General features: G+C 45.8%; 1 protein-coding gene across 3 annotated transcripts in view; it reads left to right on the top strand.

Moving 5' to 3' along the window:
- SCAF8 (SR-related CTD associated factor 8) overlaps positions 1–16,223 on the top strand; it is a 2,093,867-nt gene that overhangs the window by 209,196 nt on the left and 1,868,448 nt on the right. For all 3 annotated transcript variants that reach the window (XR_011268119.1, XM_069607748.1, XM_069607747.1), the window contains exon 4: positions 7,231–7,392. Coding sequence is in view for 2 of the 3 variants with exons in the window: in XM_069607748.1 (XP_069463849.1) it covers positions 7,231–7,392 (162 nt within the window). In the remaining variant the exon portion in view is untranslated. The remainder of the gene's footprint in view (positions 1–7,230; positions 7,393–16,223) is intronic.

The following is a 16,223-nucleotide window of genomic DNA, read 5'->3' as shown; positions in this document are numbered from 1 at the left end:
GGGCAGCTGGACTAAGCCCATCTGCCCCGGAAGCAGGCATCTGGACATCTGTTTAAACCTCAGAAGCCCCGGCTAGGGGCTGTCTGGGTTCTGTCCTGGTGCCTTAAGCGTGAGGCTCATAGTCATTACCAACCTCAGGCAGACCATGCTGCACATGCATCCAGGCCAACGTGAGACCTGTAGGGACTTTTTTTCCACAAGGACTACTTTTCACTCGGGTGTGGTTCTTGGAACTTCTTACCTGGGACTACTTTCAAAGCTATTTAAACCACGCCCGATCTTCAACACACGCTTCGTGTTATTCTGCATTTAGCAGCGTAACGCTCACCGTGTCTGCAAACCTGCATCCAGCCTTCTGCCACGCCTGCCTCGAACACGGGGCCCCTAGGAGAGAAAGGAAAATAGAAGAAGAGGTTATATTACAGACTTTAATCTGATTCCTCACCTGATTTCGGATCCTGCATCACTCTGAGCCTGAAGGGACATTCTTCCGGCACGCGTCGCGTCCCAGCTGCAGCGCCGCTCTATTTTCACCAGCCCACATCATCTCCGACTTGGCGCTGTCTCCGTCACTTTTTCGGTGATTTTCAACACCCGGGGAAAAGACCAGAAAAAGCAAGGTGAGCCTAAGGAGACTAAAAAGACAATCACTTATATTACAAGACTTACCTGGCTATCACCGGAGGCTTCATCCTTCAATACGCCGCATCTAGGAAAAAAGGAAAAGACAGTGAGCTAATCTCGCGCACCTTTACAGGATAGTTTGGGTAATACAGACTCTTACCTGAACGCCGCCAGCAACCTCCAGACAGAAATTGCCGCCGCAAATCAACAGGGGAGTGCAAGAGTGAACTTTGGACATTTTGAACTCTTTAAAAACTTGACAAACTCCGGACTCAATAACCGTCCAGAACCCCAACACCTAAAACCAGTGAAGTAACTGGTATCTACGCGCCCCTGCATGCCACGCAGGATGGAGAGCTCACCAATCAAAAACATAAGGTGAGGACACTGACCGGGAATATCGAGGTGGCAAGTGGGAAGAACGGGAGCTGGGAGGGGGGTCTGCATTCACATCCACGGGGCTAAATACCTTTCTCCATCTACAGGAGAATACTTCTACGAGTCAAGCTTACAAGACTGAGTGGTTCCGTCTAGACAGTCATCTTTGCCCTACGCTTCACGCTGGTGGAGGCCGTAGCTGTCCGGGTTCGTTCTACGCTCCTGTGGGAACCAGGTGAGCGTAACAGTGCAAGGGTTCTGTCTCGTATTTGCTGGTGCAAGTGAAAACGCCCTTCCCCTTCTTAATCAGATGCATACCAGGTCCTCATGCACAAGGAGCTAAGAGCTACTAAGAAAAAGGTCAAGAAGGTGTAAGTGAGAAAACCCCAAAAATGCAGTTAATTCGCCCAATAGTCAATAAAAAACACATCCCAGGAGGGAATGAGATCAAGACCAAGTGCTGGTGATATCAAAGGCGTTTATCTTAAATAGGGCAAGCAGCGTCTGCTCGGCTCACGCCGAGTGCTCTGCAGATAACATGTTACACTTTGATTGTATTTACAAAAATCGTCATCACTGTGGGAAGGCCTAGGAGACACGAGAGAGATTGGGTTTGGATACTAAGAGTGGGCACCTATAGGTGCCATAGGGTCGGAGACGGCTGATTGGTCCACGGGCACGTGATGATGACGTGGTGTTTGAGGTCAATCGGTCAGCTGGGTTCATCACGATGGCACACAGGATGGTCGATTGTTGCAATGTGGCATGTTAAATAACCATTTAGCATTTGCCGTTGGGGCCATTCACTCCCATTCATTCACTGTCATGATCTATTTGTCCAGTGAGTTCAGAGACCTGTGTCTCAAGTGCCTATAAAAAAAATGTGGTTCAAAGGCAAGTTATTTCTCTGGTCATAAATTGAAATTCATCCATCAAATGTTGTGCTTGGTATGTTTAAACAATTAAGGATAAACTGGCCGAAAGGTAGAGTTCATGGGGTCATTGTAGGGCCTAAGGCATTTATCACCAACAACAAAGAGGACTCTAAATATATGGCTGGGATGACTAGGTCACAAAAGTCCTATACCATCATAGGCATGTAGTTCATCATAGGGGGTCTCTGGTGGTCAGGTATGTGAACATCATTAAATCTTTGCCATTCTATCTTGACACCATGAAGGGTAAAGGAGAATCAAAACCCCTTTGCAGCTACTTGTTATATGAAGAACAGGGCCCTTAAAACATATGGGTTTATTATACATCGTCTACCATCATACATCCGAATCGTACAAGTTTAGAATAGACTACATATCTCATGTGGCCATGTATCTTTAACGTGATGAAGGGAACATGAAGAACTCATCAGAAAATAAAACCTGTGCTCACTTCAATGTTCACCAGTCAAAAACGGCAGATCATATCTCGGGACTTTGCATCATTAGCTTGGATTGTGGCTTTCTTGAGACTGGCTAACTACTACATTATGTTTGCACAATGTGGTACACATATTTACATTCACACTTATAAAAATGAGGTAGCTTCGTGGTAAAGTAGGGAATACTCCAATTATGCATATGTTACTGCAATCTGCTTCTATGAGCGTGTCAATATTCTAGGTTAACATACATTGTACATTTCTTGTTAATGGCTTTGCATAAGAGTTTTTAGTTACGCACTTGTACTATGTTGGTCTTTCTATATATTGGCTCATCATTGGGTTTACACTTCTGCATGCAAAAGGTACGCTGGCTCTATTCGTGTCAGAGTGTTAACCGACACCCCTACTTAAGGGTTACCTGTTTATTTTATCGTAGAGGCATGGGGATCATATAATATACAGCCAGGGTCTGTGGGGTAGGGGCAGGTTTATAGAGACAGACTGCTTTTGCTCTGGTCCCAAGCCTGGGCTGTATCTATGCCACTGAAGCAAGACGGAAGGGGAAAGATAGTGTGTGGATGTTGTCGCATTCTTGCAGCCAGTGTTTTCACAGGAACCGAACACCACAGAGACGGCGGCAAGAGGGGAGGAGGTGGGGGAGCAACTTGCTCGCTGTGCGCGCCTTGCTGGGAGAGCTGCAGGTCTGAATTAGAGCCTTAGGGCTGTTTCAGTATTACAAAATGGAGTCTGTGGCTCACAGAATGGAGTCTTATTCACCTCTGGTCTTACACTATTCTGGTGGGTGGTATGAGGGGGGAGGGTCACAGTTCCTAAGGGTATTCCCGCACTAGTGCCATGGGGCCGGGGCCCTGGACCCAAAGCAGCCGCGATTGGGCCTACCCAGGAAGTGTAGGAATAGGGGGGGAGGGGAGGGGTTCAAAGTACCCCCCCCTCCTTCCACTCAAAGGCCAGCAATCAAAAGAGAGCAAGGGTTCCTGAGCAATGTTTTTCTAATGAAGAGGAAGCTGAAGGTCAGGCCGGTGATCAGTCTGAGGGTTGAATGCTTTCCTAGCATACCGGCACTTCAAGATGGAGGGCATCCACCTCAGAGATATCCTTCAGAACGGAGACTGGCTAGCCCGCATAGACCTCAGATGCCCATCTTGCGGTCCCATCCACGAATTTAACCCCTAGTTTGAGGTGGGAGTTCACCTGTCTCCCCTTCGGTCTAACTTCAGCGCCTTGGTGTTGTACCAAGCTCCTCAAGATCGTGGTAGCAAAGCTACCCGAGCTAGGAGTGTAAATTATAGTATACCTGAACGACCTATGCCTCGTGGTGCAGGATCCAGAAAGGCTGTGGGAGCAGGTAGTCCTCACTTCGGGGCTCCTGGAATTTCAGGTCTGTCTCGTCAACTGGAAGAAATCGGAGAGCAACCCACAGCAGAAAATGGACTTCTGAGGATTTGTCATAGATTCCCTGGCGGCGACACAGAGCCTAACGTTCTCGAAATAAGTAATGATTGAGCAACCTTTCTGGTGTGGGTTTCCCAAGGGTTTGACCTCAGCGCCCTGTTTGTTTTAGTAATATGTTCACTGATTTTCGGGGTGGTCGCAAAAGACTGTCACAATGGAGTTCCGGTTCCTCTACTCCGTTTTGGTTGAGAAACAATAAAGTGTTTTGGGTTACTGTTTTTCTTCTGCGTCCTTATGGAAAGAAAAAATATGTATACCAAACTTTTTTCTTGATTTTGTAATAAATAGATATCTTTTATTCAAACATATTGTTATGTTTGTTGAATTGCCCTCTATGATAACACGTGTTTCGGCGAAACCATCGCCTTTTTCAAATCAGGGCTAATGTACTGTGGACTCGAATAAGTCATGGGTTAAATCCCTTCAGCCGTGAATACTGTTTCAAATGGTCCTTTGAAAAAAACAGTAACCCAAAACACTTTATTATTAACTTTCTCGAAGGTTGACATAAAGAAAGAAATCGGATCAGTCCTAGCAAAGGAGCAGATTCTGCTCAGACAACTAGCAAGTAAAGTGGGGCGCCTTGCCTAGTCTACCCAGTCGATTTTTCTCCGGGAACTTTCATTATCTGGCCCTTCAACGGCTCAGATCCAGTTCCTCATGGCAGGGATGGTCGTACGAGAAACTAGTCCCCATGTAAGAGGAAGCCAACTGGTGGCTCCGATGGATGGAAAGGAAAGGGCCATTTTCGCCTCCACTCCGGACCGTAACACATAATCGGATGTCAGCCGCAGAGGCTGGAGAGCTCGCTGCGTGGAGCTGACTGGTCCGGTGGTTTCTGGATGAGTCCAGGCTTCACATCAATTGCCTGGAACGTCTAGCTGGATCCTTGGCGATCAAGTGCCTATCACAGGACAGAGTCCAGTGCTGCATCCTGCTGAAAATGGACAACATTTCAGCAGTCTGGTGCATCAACAGCCTGGGGGGTGGGGGGGGGAAATGAAGTCCATATGGTTGGTGGCGCTGACCAAGGATGTCTCGTACTTCTGCCTGGAGAGGGGTCTTGGCGGCCCAGCAGAGTACCTCCTGAGAGTGTCCAATCCGATAGCGGACTTGAACTCCAGACACCAGCGACTGGAAGCTGGACAGAGGTGCCTTCCATGCCTGCATGCAGAGAACCGGTCAGTGTCAGATGGACCCATTTGGATCCAGGCTGAACCGCCAGCTGGTTCGGTACTTCGGCTGGAGGCTGGACCCAGAAACAGCAGCCCCGGATGCTTTCCTGCAGCAATGGGGTCATCCGTGGAACTGCCTTCCCTCCTTTCGCCATGATTGCGAGGCCACTGGCGTACGTGAGACAGAAGCAGGTGAGGCTAGTGATAGTGACACCAGCCTGGAAGAGTCAAGAGTGGTTCCCTGACCTGCTGGAACTCTCCTGCGACACCCCGCTCCTGCTGCTGAAATTACCGGACATACTACTACACCCAGAAGGGCTCCTAGCACCTGTATATTGGGCTAGGGTCCCTGCACCTAATAGCCCGGTTATTCAGGAGTACCTGGTGAGTATGGGCTATAGGGAGAGGTTGAGTGCCTCATCAGAGAATCCTGGTCTCCCAAGACAGCTAGGTCCTACAAGTGTGCCTGGCATAGATGGCACAGTGGTGTGTGGCTAGGAACGTGCATCCCACTACAGCAGATCTAGTTCATTTAGCAGGGCTAAATGCACAAGGCAAAGCCTACCGGACAGGCACACCTCAGGTCCTCCATCTCTGCGGGACATGATCCGATCGACAATGCCCCGGTTGGCGAACATGCCCTGGTGGTTCCGCTGCTTAAAGGAGTGAAAGCCATCCAGCCTCCGGCACCTAAGTACTCCTGTATTTGGGATGCAAATGACGTCCTACAACTTATCACAAGTTGGACAGATAAAAATGCCCTGTCCAGAAAGGCTGTCTTCGCCAAGTTAACAATGCTACTATGCTTAGTAGCTTGTAAGAGTATCAAACGTAGGCGCTCTGGTGGTGGACAGCAAATCTTTCTGTCCAGAGGGGGGAGTCATTCACGTTTGGCACCGGACAAAAACCTCCACCAGAAAACGGCTACCTTTCCGGCTTTCGTGCAACAGCCTAAACTCTGTCCAGTCAGGTGCTAAAAGGAGTTTGATAGGCACACAGCGTCTATCAGGCCAGCTGGGGAGTGCAGCCTTTTCATCGCACCCCTAAGGCATTTAAAGCAGTATCTACTGCCACCCTAGCTAGAGAGATGAGATGGGTGGTGCAGGAGTCGGGGATAGATATCTCTTTGAGGCAGCCATGGTGTCTAAAGCTTTTGTCAGCAGCACTCATAGGACATTTGCAAGACCGCAGACTGGTAGAATGAGTCCACTTTTAAGACTTTATATTTTAAGCCTGTCGCAAGTGGCTTTGTTGGTGGTCATTAGGCTTTGAACAATCATAATACAAGTCTCCGGTCCTGACAGAATTAAGATTTTACATACTAACCATAATTCTATTAAAAACAGAGGCGAAGTATTCCCGTTCATTCGCTCAGTTCTGCGTAGGAAATTGTAATGGGTTATTTATAAGGCGCTTAATACGCAGAGGTTTCTAAGCGTGGGCTTGGGGTTCGAACCTGTGTTGCTCCGCATTATCTTGCTTCCAAGACAAGCGTGTTGCCCCTGAGCTATCTTCCCGAAAAGGGGCGCAGTAGGGTGAAAACGGTGCACTGCAAGCGTAAGAGGCGCCGCCAGGAAGCGAAGCAGCACGCCAATTGTCCACCGACCGTCCGAAAAGTTGGTGTGGTTTTTTTCTTATTCCATCCATGCAGGTTCAGACATCAAGCAGACAGGCTCCTGAGCGCCATCAGGGATGAAGCTGCACAGCAGTAGCGGTTTGCATGTTCTGAGAAGAACACTTTTTTGTTCAAAGTTAAAGTTTCGTTATGTCAGCAGTTTAGGCGAATCGTCTCAAGAGGCTGCAGCAAGTCAGCAAAAGAAAGAGGAGGATGTGAGGAGGTTTCAAGATGTGATGGCACAAAGGTTGTGATTGGACGACTGTGGCATGCCTGAGGACATAGTTTTTCAAGTTCAGAGACTGCATTGGCTAGCAAGTTGTAGTTCCTTGTGTATTGTTTATTTGTATAAAGGCTGCTTAAGCTTTCAGTAAAGGAAGAGAAAGCATTATACTTTGCCTCTATGTCTTTAATAGAATTATGACTTTCTCGAACGTTAGCATGGAAAATCTGAATTCAAAGCTATGTAATGTAAATTTATGGTACAGCATTTTCTCATGCCTTTTCTTAAGAATAGAATCAGGTGAGCGTTTTCCCAGATACTTCATTGTATTGATACACTGACTCGAGTTGTTTTTACTTTTCAGTGTAAGCCCGAGTACAAGGTGCCAGGGCTGTATGTCATTGACTCTATTGTCAGACAGTCCCGCCATCAGTTTGGTCAGGATAAAGATCTCTTTGCTCCCCGTTTCTGCGTTAACATAATCAATACGTTCCAGAACTTATACCGCTGCTCTGCCGATGATAAGGTATGTTTTTTAAAATTTCATTATGGCATATTAAATAAACTTGAACCTCCCAAATCGCAAGGTACTTATGCTTTTGATCATGAAAGTGATAGTTTTATTGGCAACGCTCTTGGTAAATTTTTGTTTGTTAGTCAACATACTTTGAGACCCTTAATGCTAAGCTGTGGTTATCACCTGTTAATGTTTCTAAATGTCTCTGCCCACTGTCTGCATTGCCCAGTCTTTACCTTCAATGTTTTTTTGATTGAATTGCAGTAATAGCGAAGTAACATGCTTTGAATCATTCAAAACAAGAGGCTTTGGCCTCTTGTGTCAAGGGAAGTAACACAGCACTTTAAAAAAATAATACGGGCACTGGGTGGTGAAGTGATCAGATTCAGTATTCTCGCATGGCCTGCTCTCCCTCCTTTCGCCGTTGGAACTGGTTGGATAAACCTGTGCTACAAGCTTGTAGAGGAAATGGCTTCTCCAAAAGAATACTTTCACTTTAGGGAAATTAGAATAGGGCTGGTATTTGCAAGCATCCCAGACAAGTCAGACATTGCTCCCACCCATGTGCTGCAAACCCTTACTTCCAGTTTTTCTACCTTATGAGCTGGATGTTATAGTTTCTCATTGCAACACCTCTTTTCACTTTTTGCTTCCCTTGATCATGCCCCCGCCCCCTTCATTTCAATTGTCTATTTCCCAACACCTCCATCGCAGCACATGTTCTCGTTTGCTTTTAAACAAAGTATCGATGCAGTAGGCACTTAGCCGCTCACCCTCCTAGTGTTAGCTGTTGTTGGAACCTCCACCAAGTACGTTCCTGTTCTGTGTGGGTGGGAGAATTAAGCCCAAGTCTCAGAACCTTATTGAACTATAGGCTAAAGAAGTGTCTGGTACCAACAGGGCATTTCGAACTGAAATTATCATGGATGCTGGACCAGGCTCTGTGTAAATCTCCAATTCCTATCTGTGCTTCTTGTGAGATTATAATCTCACTGGTTTTAAGGGCCCTACCAGCGCTCAATCCAAAATTCGCTGCAGCTGGATGCATTTGTGAGTACCTCTTGGCGGGACAACAGTGTAGCCAGACTTGGCCTACGGTACCAGATTACTTTTTCGGCTGCGACATGGTTCACTTAATACTGCAGAGGAGTACTCATCCTCTGAATTGTTATGAACAGGAATGTGGACCAGAAGGCCACTTTGAAGGTTGTCAATCTATTGCCTGGATGTCTTTACTAGTAGTGGGGTCTGTACTGTACTGAAAACCTAAAACCTGCTAATGGTATCAAACACTTTAGACCCGACAAGAACAATGAGTGCTATCTGTTTAACCTACACACCCACAACCATCTACTTGCCTACATGCCACCACCTACCTATGCGGCACCCCCTGTTGCCTACACCACCCCTTTTCCTACGCCATTCTCTTTCCTACAGGCTACCCCACTGCCTGCACCCACCCACCCTATGCCTACACTCGCCGTCCCTGTACCAATACACGGCCCTCTATCTACCTGCGCCCCCCTTCTACTGGGTCTCCCCTACCCACTTCTGGGAAAAGTACAAAAAATGGCAGGTATTCTTTTAATACTTCTTAGAGCTTTTTGTTACTCCTGTATCGGAAACAAATACTCCCCTACCAATTCTTCCTGTAAGTCTCCTTTTTTAAAAACATTTTTTTTCTCTCCAGTCCCATCATTACCGATTTTTCAGACTAACATACATAGTAAGGCCTGTGATGCTTAATGAGTACTAAACACCCTGACCACCACTACAATACACTGATTTCCTAATGTCACCTCTTCAGTTTTGGTAGCTGCTTCCACCTTCGCAATGTAGATCAAGTGGCATGAAAGGTGAACTTGTGTACCGGTACGTTATAAATGAATTATCATACCACATAGTCATTAGCCACTTCCAGTCAATGTTGATATGACTAGGGTGCTCCTCCTCCCAAAATTCCGAGAATGGAGTAAAACTGACTAACCGCATTAAGGAATACACTCCTTCACCCTTCTTTACAATTGGTGTTACGTTGAGGGACATATGTAGACTCCATTTGCTGCCTCCTGAGTACCCAGCATCTTCTGCTTTTATTCAAAGAAAACTCCTTCTGCTCTACATGTAATATGGAGCAAGCTATTTGCAAATTGTCCAGACCGCACTATAAACCGATCATTTCTACATACCTAGACTAAATATTGCATGCCCAAAGATACTCTTAGTATTCGTGGGTAAACTCCTTGTCAGATTTGTGGTGATCTGCGGCTTTCAACAAGAGCAAAAGGCCCTGTGCAGATCCTTTCCCGTGTTTAAATTCCATTCTAGGCAAGTTAAGGTAGGGGAGTCCCATGGTAACAGTTATGAGGCTTATGTGCCCTGCTTCTGTGTTGGCCTGCATACATTCCTGCATCTGAGTAGCTGGTTCCTGGGATGTGGATTTATGTATGCACACCTAGAAATTTCTGATAAACTTCTCCCTGTGTGCGGCTACAAATGACTCTACCAGTAAGCATTACCAAAAGCAAGCAGCAGTGATTTTGCATTGGGACCTTGCCTGGGACCAAAGCACTAAAAAGTTTCCTTGGATGAAGTACAGCGTTTTATCTTTCTTGGCTAGTACATGCATTCTTATTCAATCTTGTAAGCACAATCTTTCTGCAATTTTTGTAAACCACAATATACCAGAGGAGAGATTATCATTAAATGCATTTATTACAATGGGTTACTTGGTTTATTCCCCCATTCATTAATGTTGTCCTGGCAGCTATTATACATAATTCATTTTACCCCATGGCTTCTTGTGACCTGACCTATTACATGAAATACCATATTCTTGGTTTGGATTTCTTCTGCCAGATGAGTAAGATTTTCAAGCTCTTTGGAAGGTATCAGAACGGCCTATTTGACAAGATTGGACAGTGTTTCATTTAACCCAAGCACTTGTTCAGTCTTCCAGCCACAACCTTTCTTCAGCAGTAGAGGCTGAATAATGTAGACATCTCAACTCTTAAATATATAACCTTGATATAACTAAATCTTTCAGAAAATCAAACCATAATGTACAGCATGCTTTTTCAAAGCAACAACGCTGCAAAAGCACAATTGCCAGATGGATAGTTTCCTGCATTTCCCAGATACCCCTATCGTGGGTGGTGAGCTCAGTATGAAAGCCGCTTACCATAGCATGGCTTCATGCTCATTCCACCACTGACAATGCAGTAGTGGAGGATTCATGAAGTGTGTGCCATTACTGATGCTTTGGTTAGCATGTCTCTCTTGTTGAATCTGCCAGGATATCTGCTTCCTTTGGCTCGAAAGTCCTGCAGAACCTCTTCGCTTGAATCGTTGATTACGATATCTGCAGAGCTCTGGATTAAATTTTTGCTGAAGTAGCCACTGGCTCTCAAAGCAAAAATTGTTGAGCCAATTAAAATTTTTAGGAGCTACTTTTTTAAATGACTGCATATTCAAGATAATCATGCAAGAATACAAGCAAGCCCATTTCCTATATAATTTTCTAAAACTACAAAAACATGTAATTTAGTTACTGTTTTGTTTCCCTGAACGGTTTCCTGTTTTTAATCTTTAAATGCGTCTTAATTACACCATAAATTATGCCCACCCTAACTAGAAAGTGCTTGTTAAAGCTTAAAAATGTGGGCAAGTCTGCATTTGCACACTTGCCAGCAATAGAGATGTTAAGACTTCTGCCTAGATGTCTCTTTACTGTGCCCTTTTCTAAGTACCAGCTTTAAATGCAAACCTGCACACATTTTAAAGCTTATAAAAATAATTGCTAGATATGAGAGATGCTTGGGTAATAATGGTGAATATGCTGATCGATTTTGTGATGGTGCTATACCCATCTCAAACCTGAGCAGCAAACTAGCCATAGGTCAGTGAGTGAGAGAAAAGGGTTCTTCAAGCAGCATAATACGACAGAAAGAGATGTAAAATGCAAATATTAAATTATTTTCTAAAAGCTTCTTTGAAGTTCTCCAAATACTGTTTTTGTGTACCCCTTCACATTTATTCATTAGTACCCAGCAAGGGAAAATCGGATTGTAACAATCCATCTGATTGTCCCTCGCCAGCTGGACAATGCCTTGCCTGCAACGATTCGGAGTCAAGCTGATTTCCATGTATTTCTTCCTCAGGCCGCCATTGAAAGGGAGAACCAACTTCATATCCTGTTCCATGGAGGACGTTGTTTTTTTTTTTTTTTTTTTTTTTTTTTGTAAAATGCTTCAGCGGCTCACAACTGAATGAAGATGCTATTAGTACCCAGGTCTCACGGGCTGGAGTACTAATGACAATAAGCCCTTCGCTGGGTCGACATTATCGCTTCAGGTAATGCCACTGCACTTGCTTTAAGACCCTTGCTTCGCTTGGGCCTGTAATAATGGACCCCAGGGCCTTACCTGAAGCAGTTATGCCCCCTCCAGCTCGAGGCTCATTGCTTACATGTTATTTGGCAGTCTTTTTCCACAATTATTCCCTTTTGGGAGTACTCCCAAACCTCCCTATAAATGATTCTTTACCTTCTTTCATGTCTTCTTTATATTTACATTTGTTTATATATTGCAAACCTAGCATTGAACCAATGGCGCGCTGTATAAGTAATTTGGGGTGAAGGTCATTGAAAGGGGAGGTTACTACAGGTTACAAATACCACCTGTTTTGGCACCACCATTTTGCAGGCCTAGAAGCAGAAACTCTGGCATTATTCCTTCGGAATGCTGCTACTAATAAATACCTTTGTTTCCTGGTGGAAATACCTGCAATTTTTCACTGAACCGAAACAAAGTCGGTACAGCTTGTAAAATCTCCCCCAATGTATTTGAAATGTGTTTACCTATACAAAAAGGAAGCACAAGGAAAACCTCTTTTTAATGAGGGCATTGTAAAGGGGTGAAAAATGGGCATAACCAATGTGTCCACTGTCGCCATGTAATGCATAAAAGGGGAAATCTCACCCTTTTGTGAATTAAAAATGTTCAATAGCTGTATTATCTGCTATTATGCATAAACCATTCCGATACTCAATATGAGGATGGGACTTGGGACAAACCTTTTTTTACATGATAGCTGCAAATATACTGAAATATGGCCACTGCTATTTCAGTAAATCTCCTGCTATTATGGCTAGAACGGTAAACATGTAACAAAACGGGGCACCAGTCAAATATTTTTTTTTGCTGATGAGGCCCAAAAGTTGTATTTAAATAGTCACATGTTCCAATGTTACTAGCTCAATGTGCCTTTGAGAATCAATTTAATTTTTAGCAGACCATTCTTTTGGCACTTGTCAACCCCACTATTAACTCGTATTCATTTTTGGGGGCTTTGAGTGTTGAGCAGTGTCCCGCTATCAATATGGCCACAAAGACCAGACCAAACATTTGAATGGATTGTGTCCTCCAACGTATTTCTCATTTTAGATGTATTCCATTCATCTTTAGCTGTTTCGGAAATGTTTTCTCGGCAGAGGGTGCAGTGTGTCGATGTTGTCGGGTTGAAGTCCCTCGAAGGCCTCCTTCAAGGGTGACGTTGGGTATACAAGTAGCATGCGCGGCGCCCGTTGGCCTTAGTTCCGTTTTTCCGCAGTAAGTGTTGCTTCGGAGACTCGGCACGCTTCGAAGTAGTTCTGTGACGCAGTTATTGTGAAGCTATATTCGAGAATGTCCTCGTCGACCCAGACTACCCCGCGTTCAGTGTTCAAAAAGTGTAAATCCTGCGGTTCGAAAATGTCCATTATGGATCCGCACCGGGAATGTCTGTGATGCCTCTGTGAAGGCCACGACATGGAGGCCTGTGCGAAGTGTCAGGCAATGACGGAGAAGGCCTTGCAATAGAGGAAGGGAAAATTGCAGGTAGGTCGAAAACCCGACCGAAAAGCCTCTAGCGTCGAGGTCCCATGAGGAGAAATCTCCTTGACGCGAAAGGCAAAAGCATCGGCCTAGATCCCGAAGTGGTTTGCACCACTCTTCGTCTTTGACGAAAAAGTCTAAAAAAAAAAAAAAGCCACCGGTCCCCTTCCACCTTGTCCTCGGACGAATCCCCCAAAAGAATGAAATGCCCCACAAAACATTCTTCCTCCTAAGAATGGGAAGCATTTAGAATTAAAATGATGGAGGTGTTTGAAAAGGCTAAGCCTCGCTCTGCGCCTTCCTCGGACGCTGGACGGGAGCGTTACCGTTCCAACACTCGCGCGCCCTCAAGCCCAGGTGATCGAAGGAGAAAAGATTGGGACCCCTCCAGGACCTCAAGCGAAAAAGATCGCTCAAGTCGACCGCTCAAAGTCACTGATGCCATCCGGAACCCGACACACCTCGAAGGGCGAGCCTTCGAAGAGCGCCTCTATGCCCTCGAAGCCAGCTCTGTTGACGACCACTATTTCATCGGCACCATCAATGCCATTGTCGACCCCAAAGCCCTTGGCGCCAGATGTTTCAAAGGCTCCAATTCAGCCAGAAGCTGTCAAAATAGCTGCAAAAGATAAAGCTGCAAAGCCTTCAGTTTCTACTGCTACACCTATCCCAGATTTATTTTTTAAACCTCTTCCAAGTAAAGTATATTTTAAATCTTTAACTACAATTTTTGAAGACCAAGAGAGGTCTGAGGAGGAGGACAATGTTCCTTTTGGCCTGGAATATGGCACCCCAAATGTCCCAGAATGCTTGATTTCTGAGGAAAGTAGAATAGAATGAGAGATCTGGTGGAAACCTTGCATAATGCAAGTGGAATTGACACTTCATCTGAAACAGATTTTGGCTGGCCAGAACCAGGGGAACATGCCAGTCCATCATACAGCCAGTTAATCACAAAGGTGGTCGAATATTTAGGATGGGCTAGACCACCAACTCAGTTCATCCAGTATGATCTGAATGATGTATAGGATCATGGTCCCACCGAAGATCCGATTTTACCCTTCCATGTACCCACACAATAGGGTGGTAAAAAATTGGGAGACCCCGGACTCTATTCCTCCAGTGAATAAGTCCCTCACTTCAAAATACTGCCCTTCCAGTAGCGACCCCGCCTATCTGTCCAAACACCCTACTCCTGAGAGTCTGGTGGTCCAGGCAGCCACAGCTGCAAATAAGGTGGCATACTCTTCCATCCCTCCGGATAGGGATGACCAGCGTGTGGATGGTTGGGCGCGCAAGGTATTTTCAACTGGGAGTATGGCGTTAAAATCAGCCAGCTCCACATGTGCCTTGGCAACATTTTCGTACACTCTGGGAGTGCATTGCAATGGCGGCGGAGCACATACCAGAAAGGGAAGGATTCCTAGCCATTGTTGGAGATGGAAAAGAGGCCATGCAGGAATCTCTTCAGTCTGGATTGGACACTGCAGACATTGTGAGCAGGTCCATGGCCACTAGCACGGTAATGCGCAGATTTGCATGGTTGCGAAAGTCTGGTTTCGCACCAGACTTCTAAAACCGTCTTTTGAACATACCCTTTGACGGGTCTCACCTTTTTGGCAACGAGGCGGACGAGAGCCTTGAGAGGTTGCAGACCTCAAAAGCGACTGCCAAATCTTTAGGAGCTGCTATTGGGCAACCTCAGCCTTTTCATGCATCAGGACAATCTTGGAGGGGACGATCCTATCGTTATTACTCCTCATATGGAAAGGCGAGAGGAATGGCCAGTCAGAGGCCAGAAAAAAGCCACACGTGGTGGACTAGGAAAAAGTGCAAAGCCAGCCCCACCCTCTTTACCATCAGTGGCTGCAGCAACTGCCACAAAACCACTTTGAGTACTTGCATCACAAGACACCTGTGGGAGGCAGGCTGTCAGAGCATCTGCAAGAATGGCGAGCCCTCACATCAGATGTTTAGGCTCTAGAAATGATAGCCCATGGTTACTGCCTTCCTTGTCTAACGCAACCTCAAAGCAATCAACCAGGGAGACACTCTTTGAAGTTTCCAGGCCCGCTCCTACAGCAGGAAGTCTTAACCCTGCTGGAGAACGGTGCTATAGAACCAGTACCTGTAGCGTAAAAGAACAAGGGATGGTACTCCCCATCCTTTTTGGGAATAAAAAAAATATGGAGGACTGAGACCCATCTTGGATTTAAGAGGCTTGAACAAGTTCCTCAGGAAGGACAAGTTCAAGATGGTCACTTTCTCAGATCCTTCAGGCCCTTCAACCTCAGGATTGGTTGGTGTCATTGGACCTCCAGGATGCTTATTTTCATGTGCCAATCCATCTTAAGCACAGAAAATACCTGAGGTTCGTAGTTGGCGATTAGCACTATCAATTTCGAGTCCTGCCATTCGGGTTGACCTCCGCCCGAGGGTTTTCACCAAGTTAATGGTAGTGGTGGCAGCGCACCTCAGAAGGGGAGGGGGGAATTCACATCTACCCCAACCTGGACGATTGGTTGATCAGGGCACATTCTGCCGAACAGGCCCTGGATCATCTGAAAGTCACCTGCCACTTCCTCCACAGACTGGGCTTCTCCCCCAATTTCAAGAAGTCACAAATGACACCTTCCCAACAGCTCCAGTACATAGGGGCTGTATTAGACACATCCTTGGGGAAAGAGCTTGCCTCCCAAGTCGAGGGCTCAAGACATTCTTCAGATGGTTTCCAAATTCCAAAATGCCCAAAATCTCCCAGCCTACGACTTTTTGAGGTTGCATGGCCTCATGGCATCCTGCATTTTCCTAGTGCCAGAAGCACGCCTGAGGATGAGATCCCTTCAATAAGCTTTAAAGACTCAATGGTCCCAATTTTCAGGTCAAATGATGGATCTCCTTCAAATTCTGAACAGGGTTTGGCAGGATCTTCTGTGGTGGACTTACACAGAGAACATCCTAAAAGGA

Source organism: Ambystoma mexicanum, chromosome 4q, assembly GCF_040938575.1.
Source record: "Ambystoma mexicanum isolate Mex_15411 chromosome 4q, UKY_AmexF1_1, whole genome shotgun sequence".
NCBI lineage: Eukaryota > Metazoa > Chordata > Amphibia > Caudata > Ambystomatidae > Ambystoma > Ambystoma mexicanum.
The sequence above is the reverse complement of the archived record's forward strand: the minus strand, read 5'-3'. Positions and strand labels throughout refer to the sequence as shown.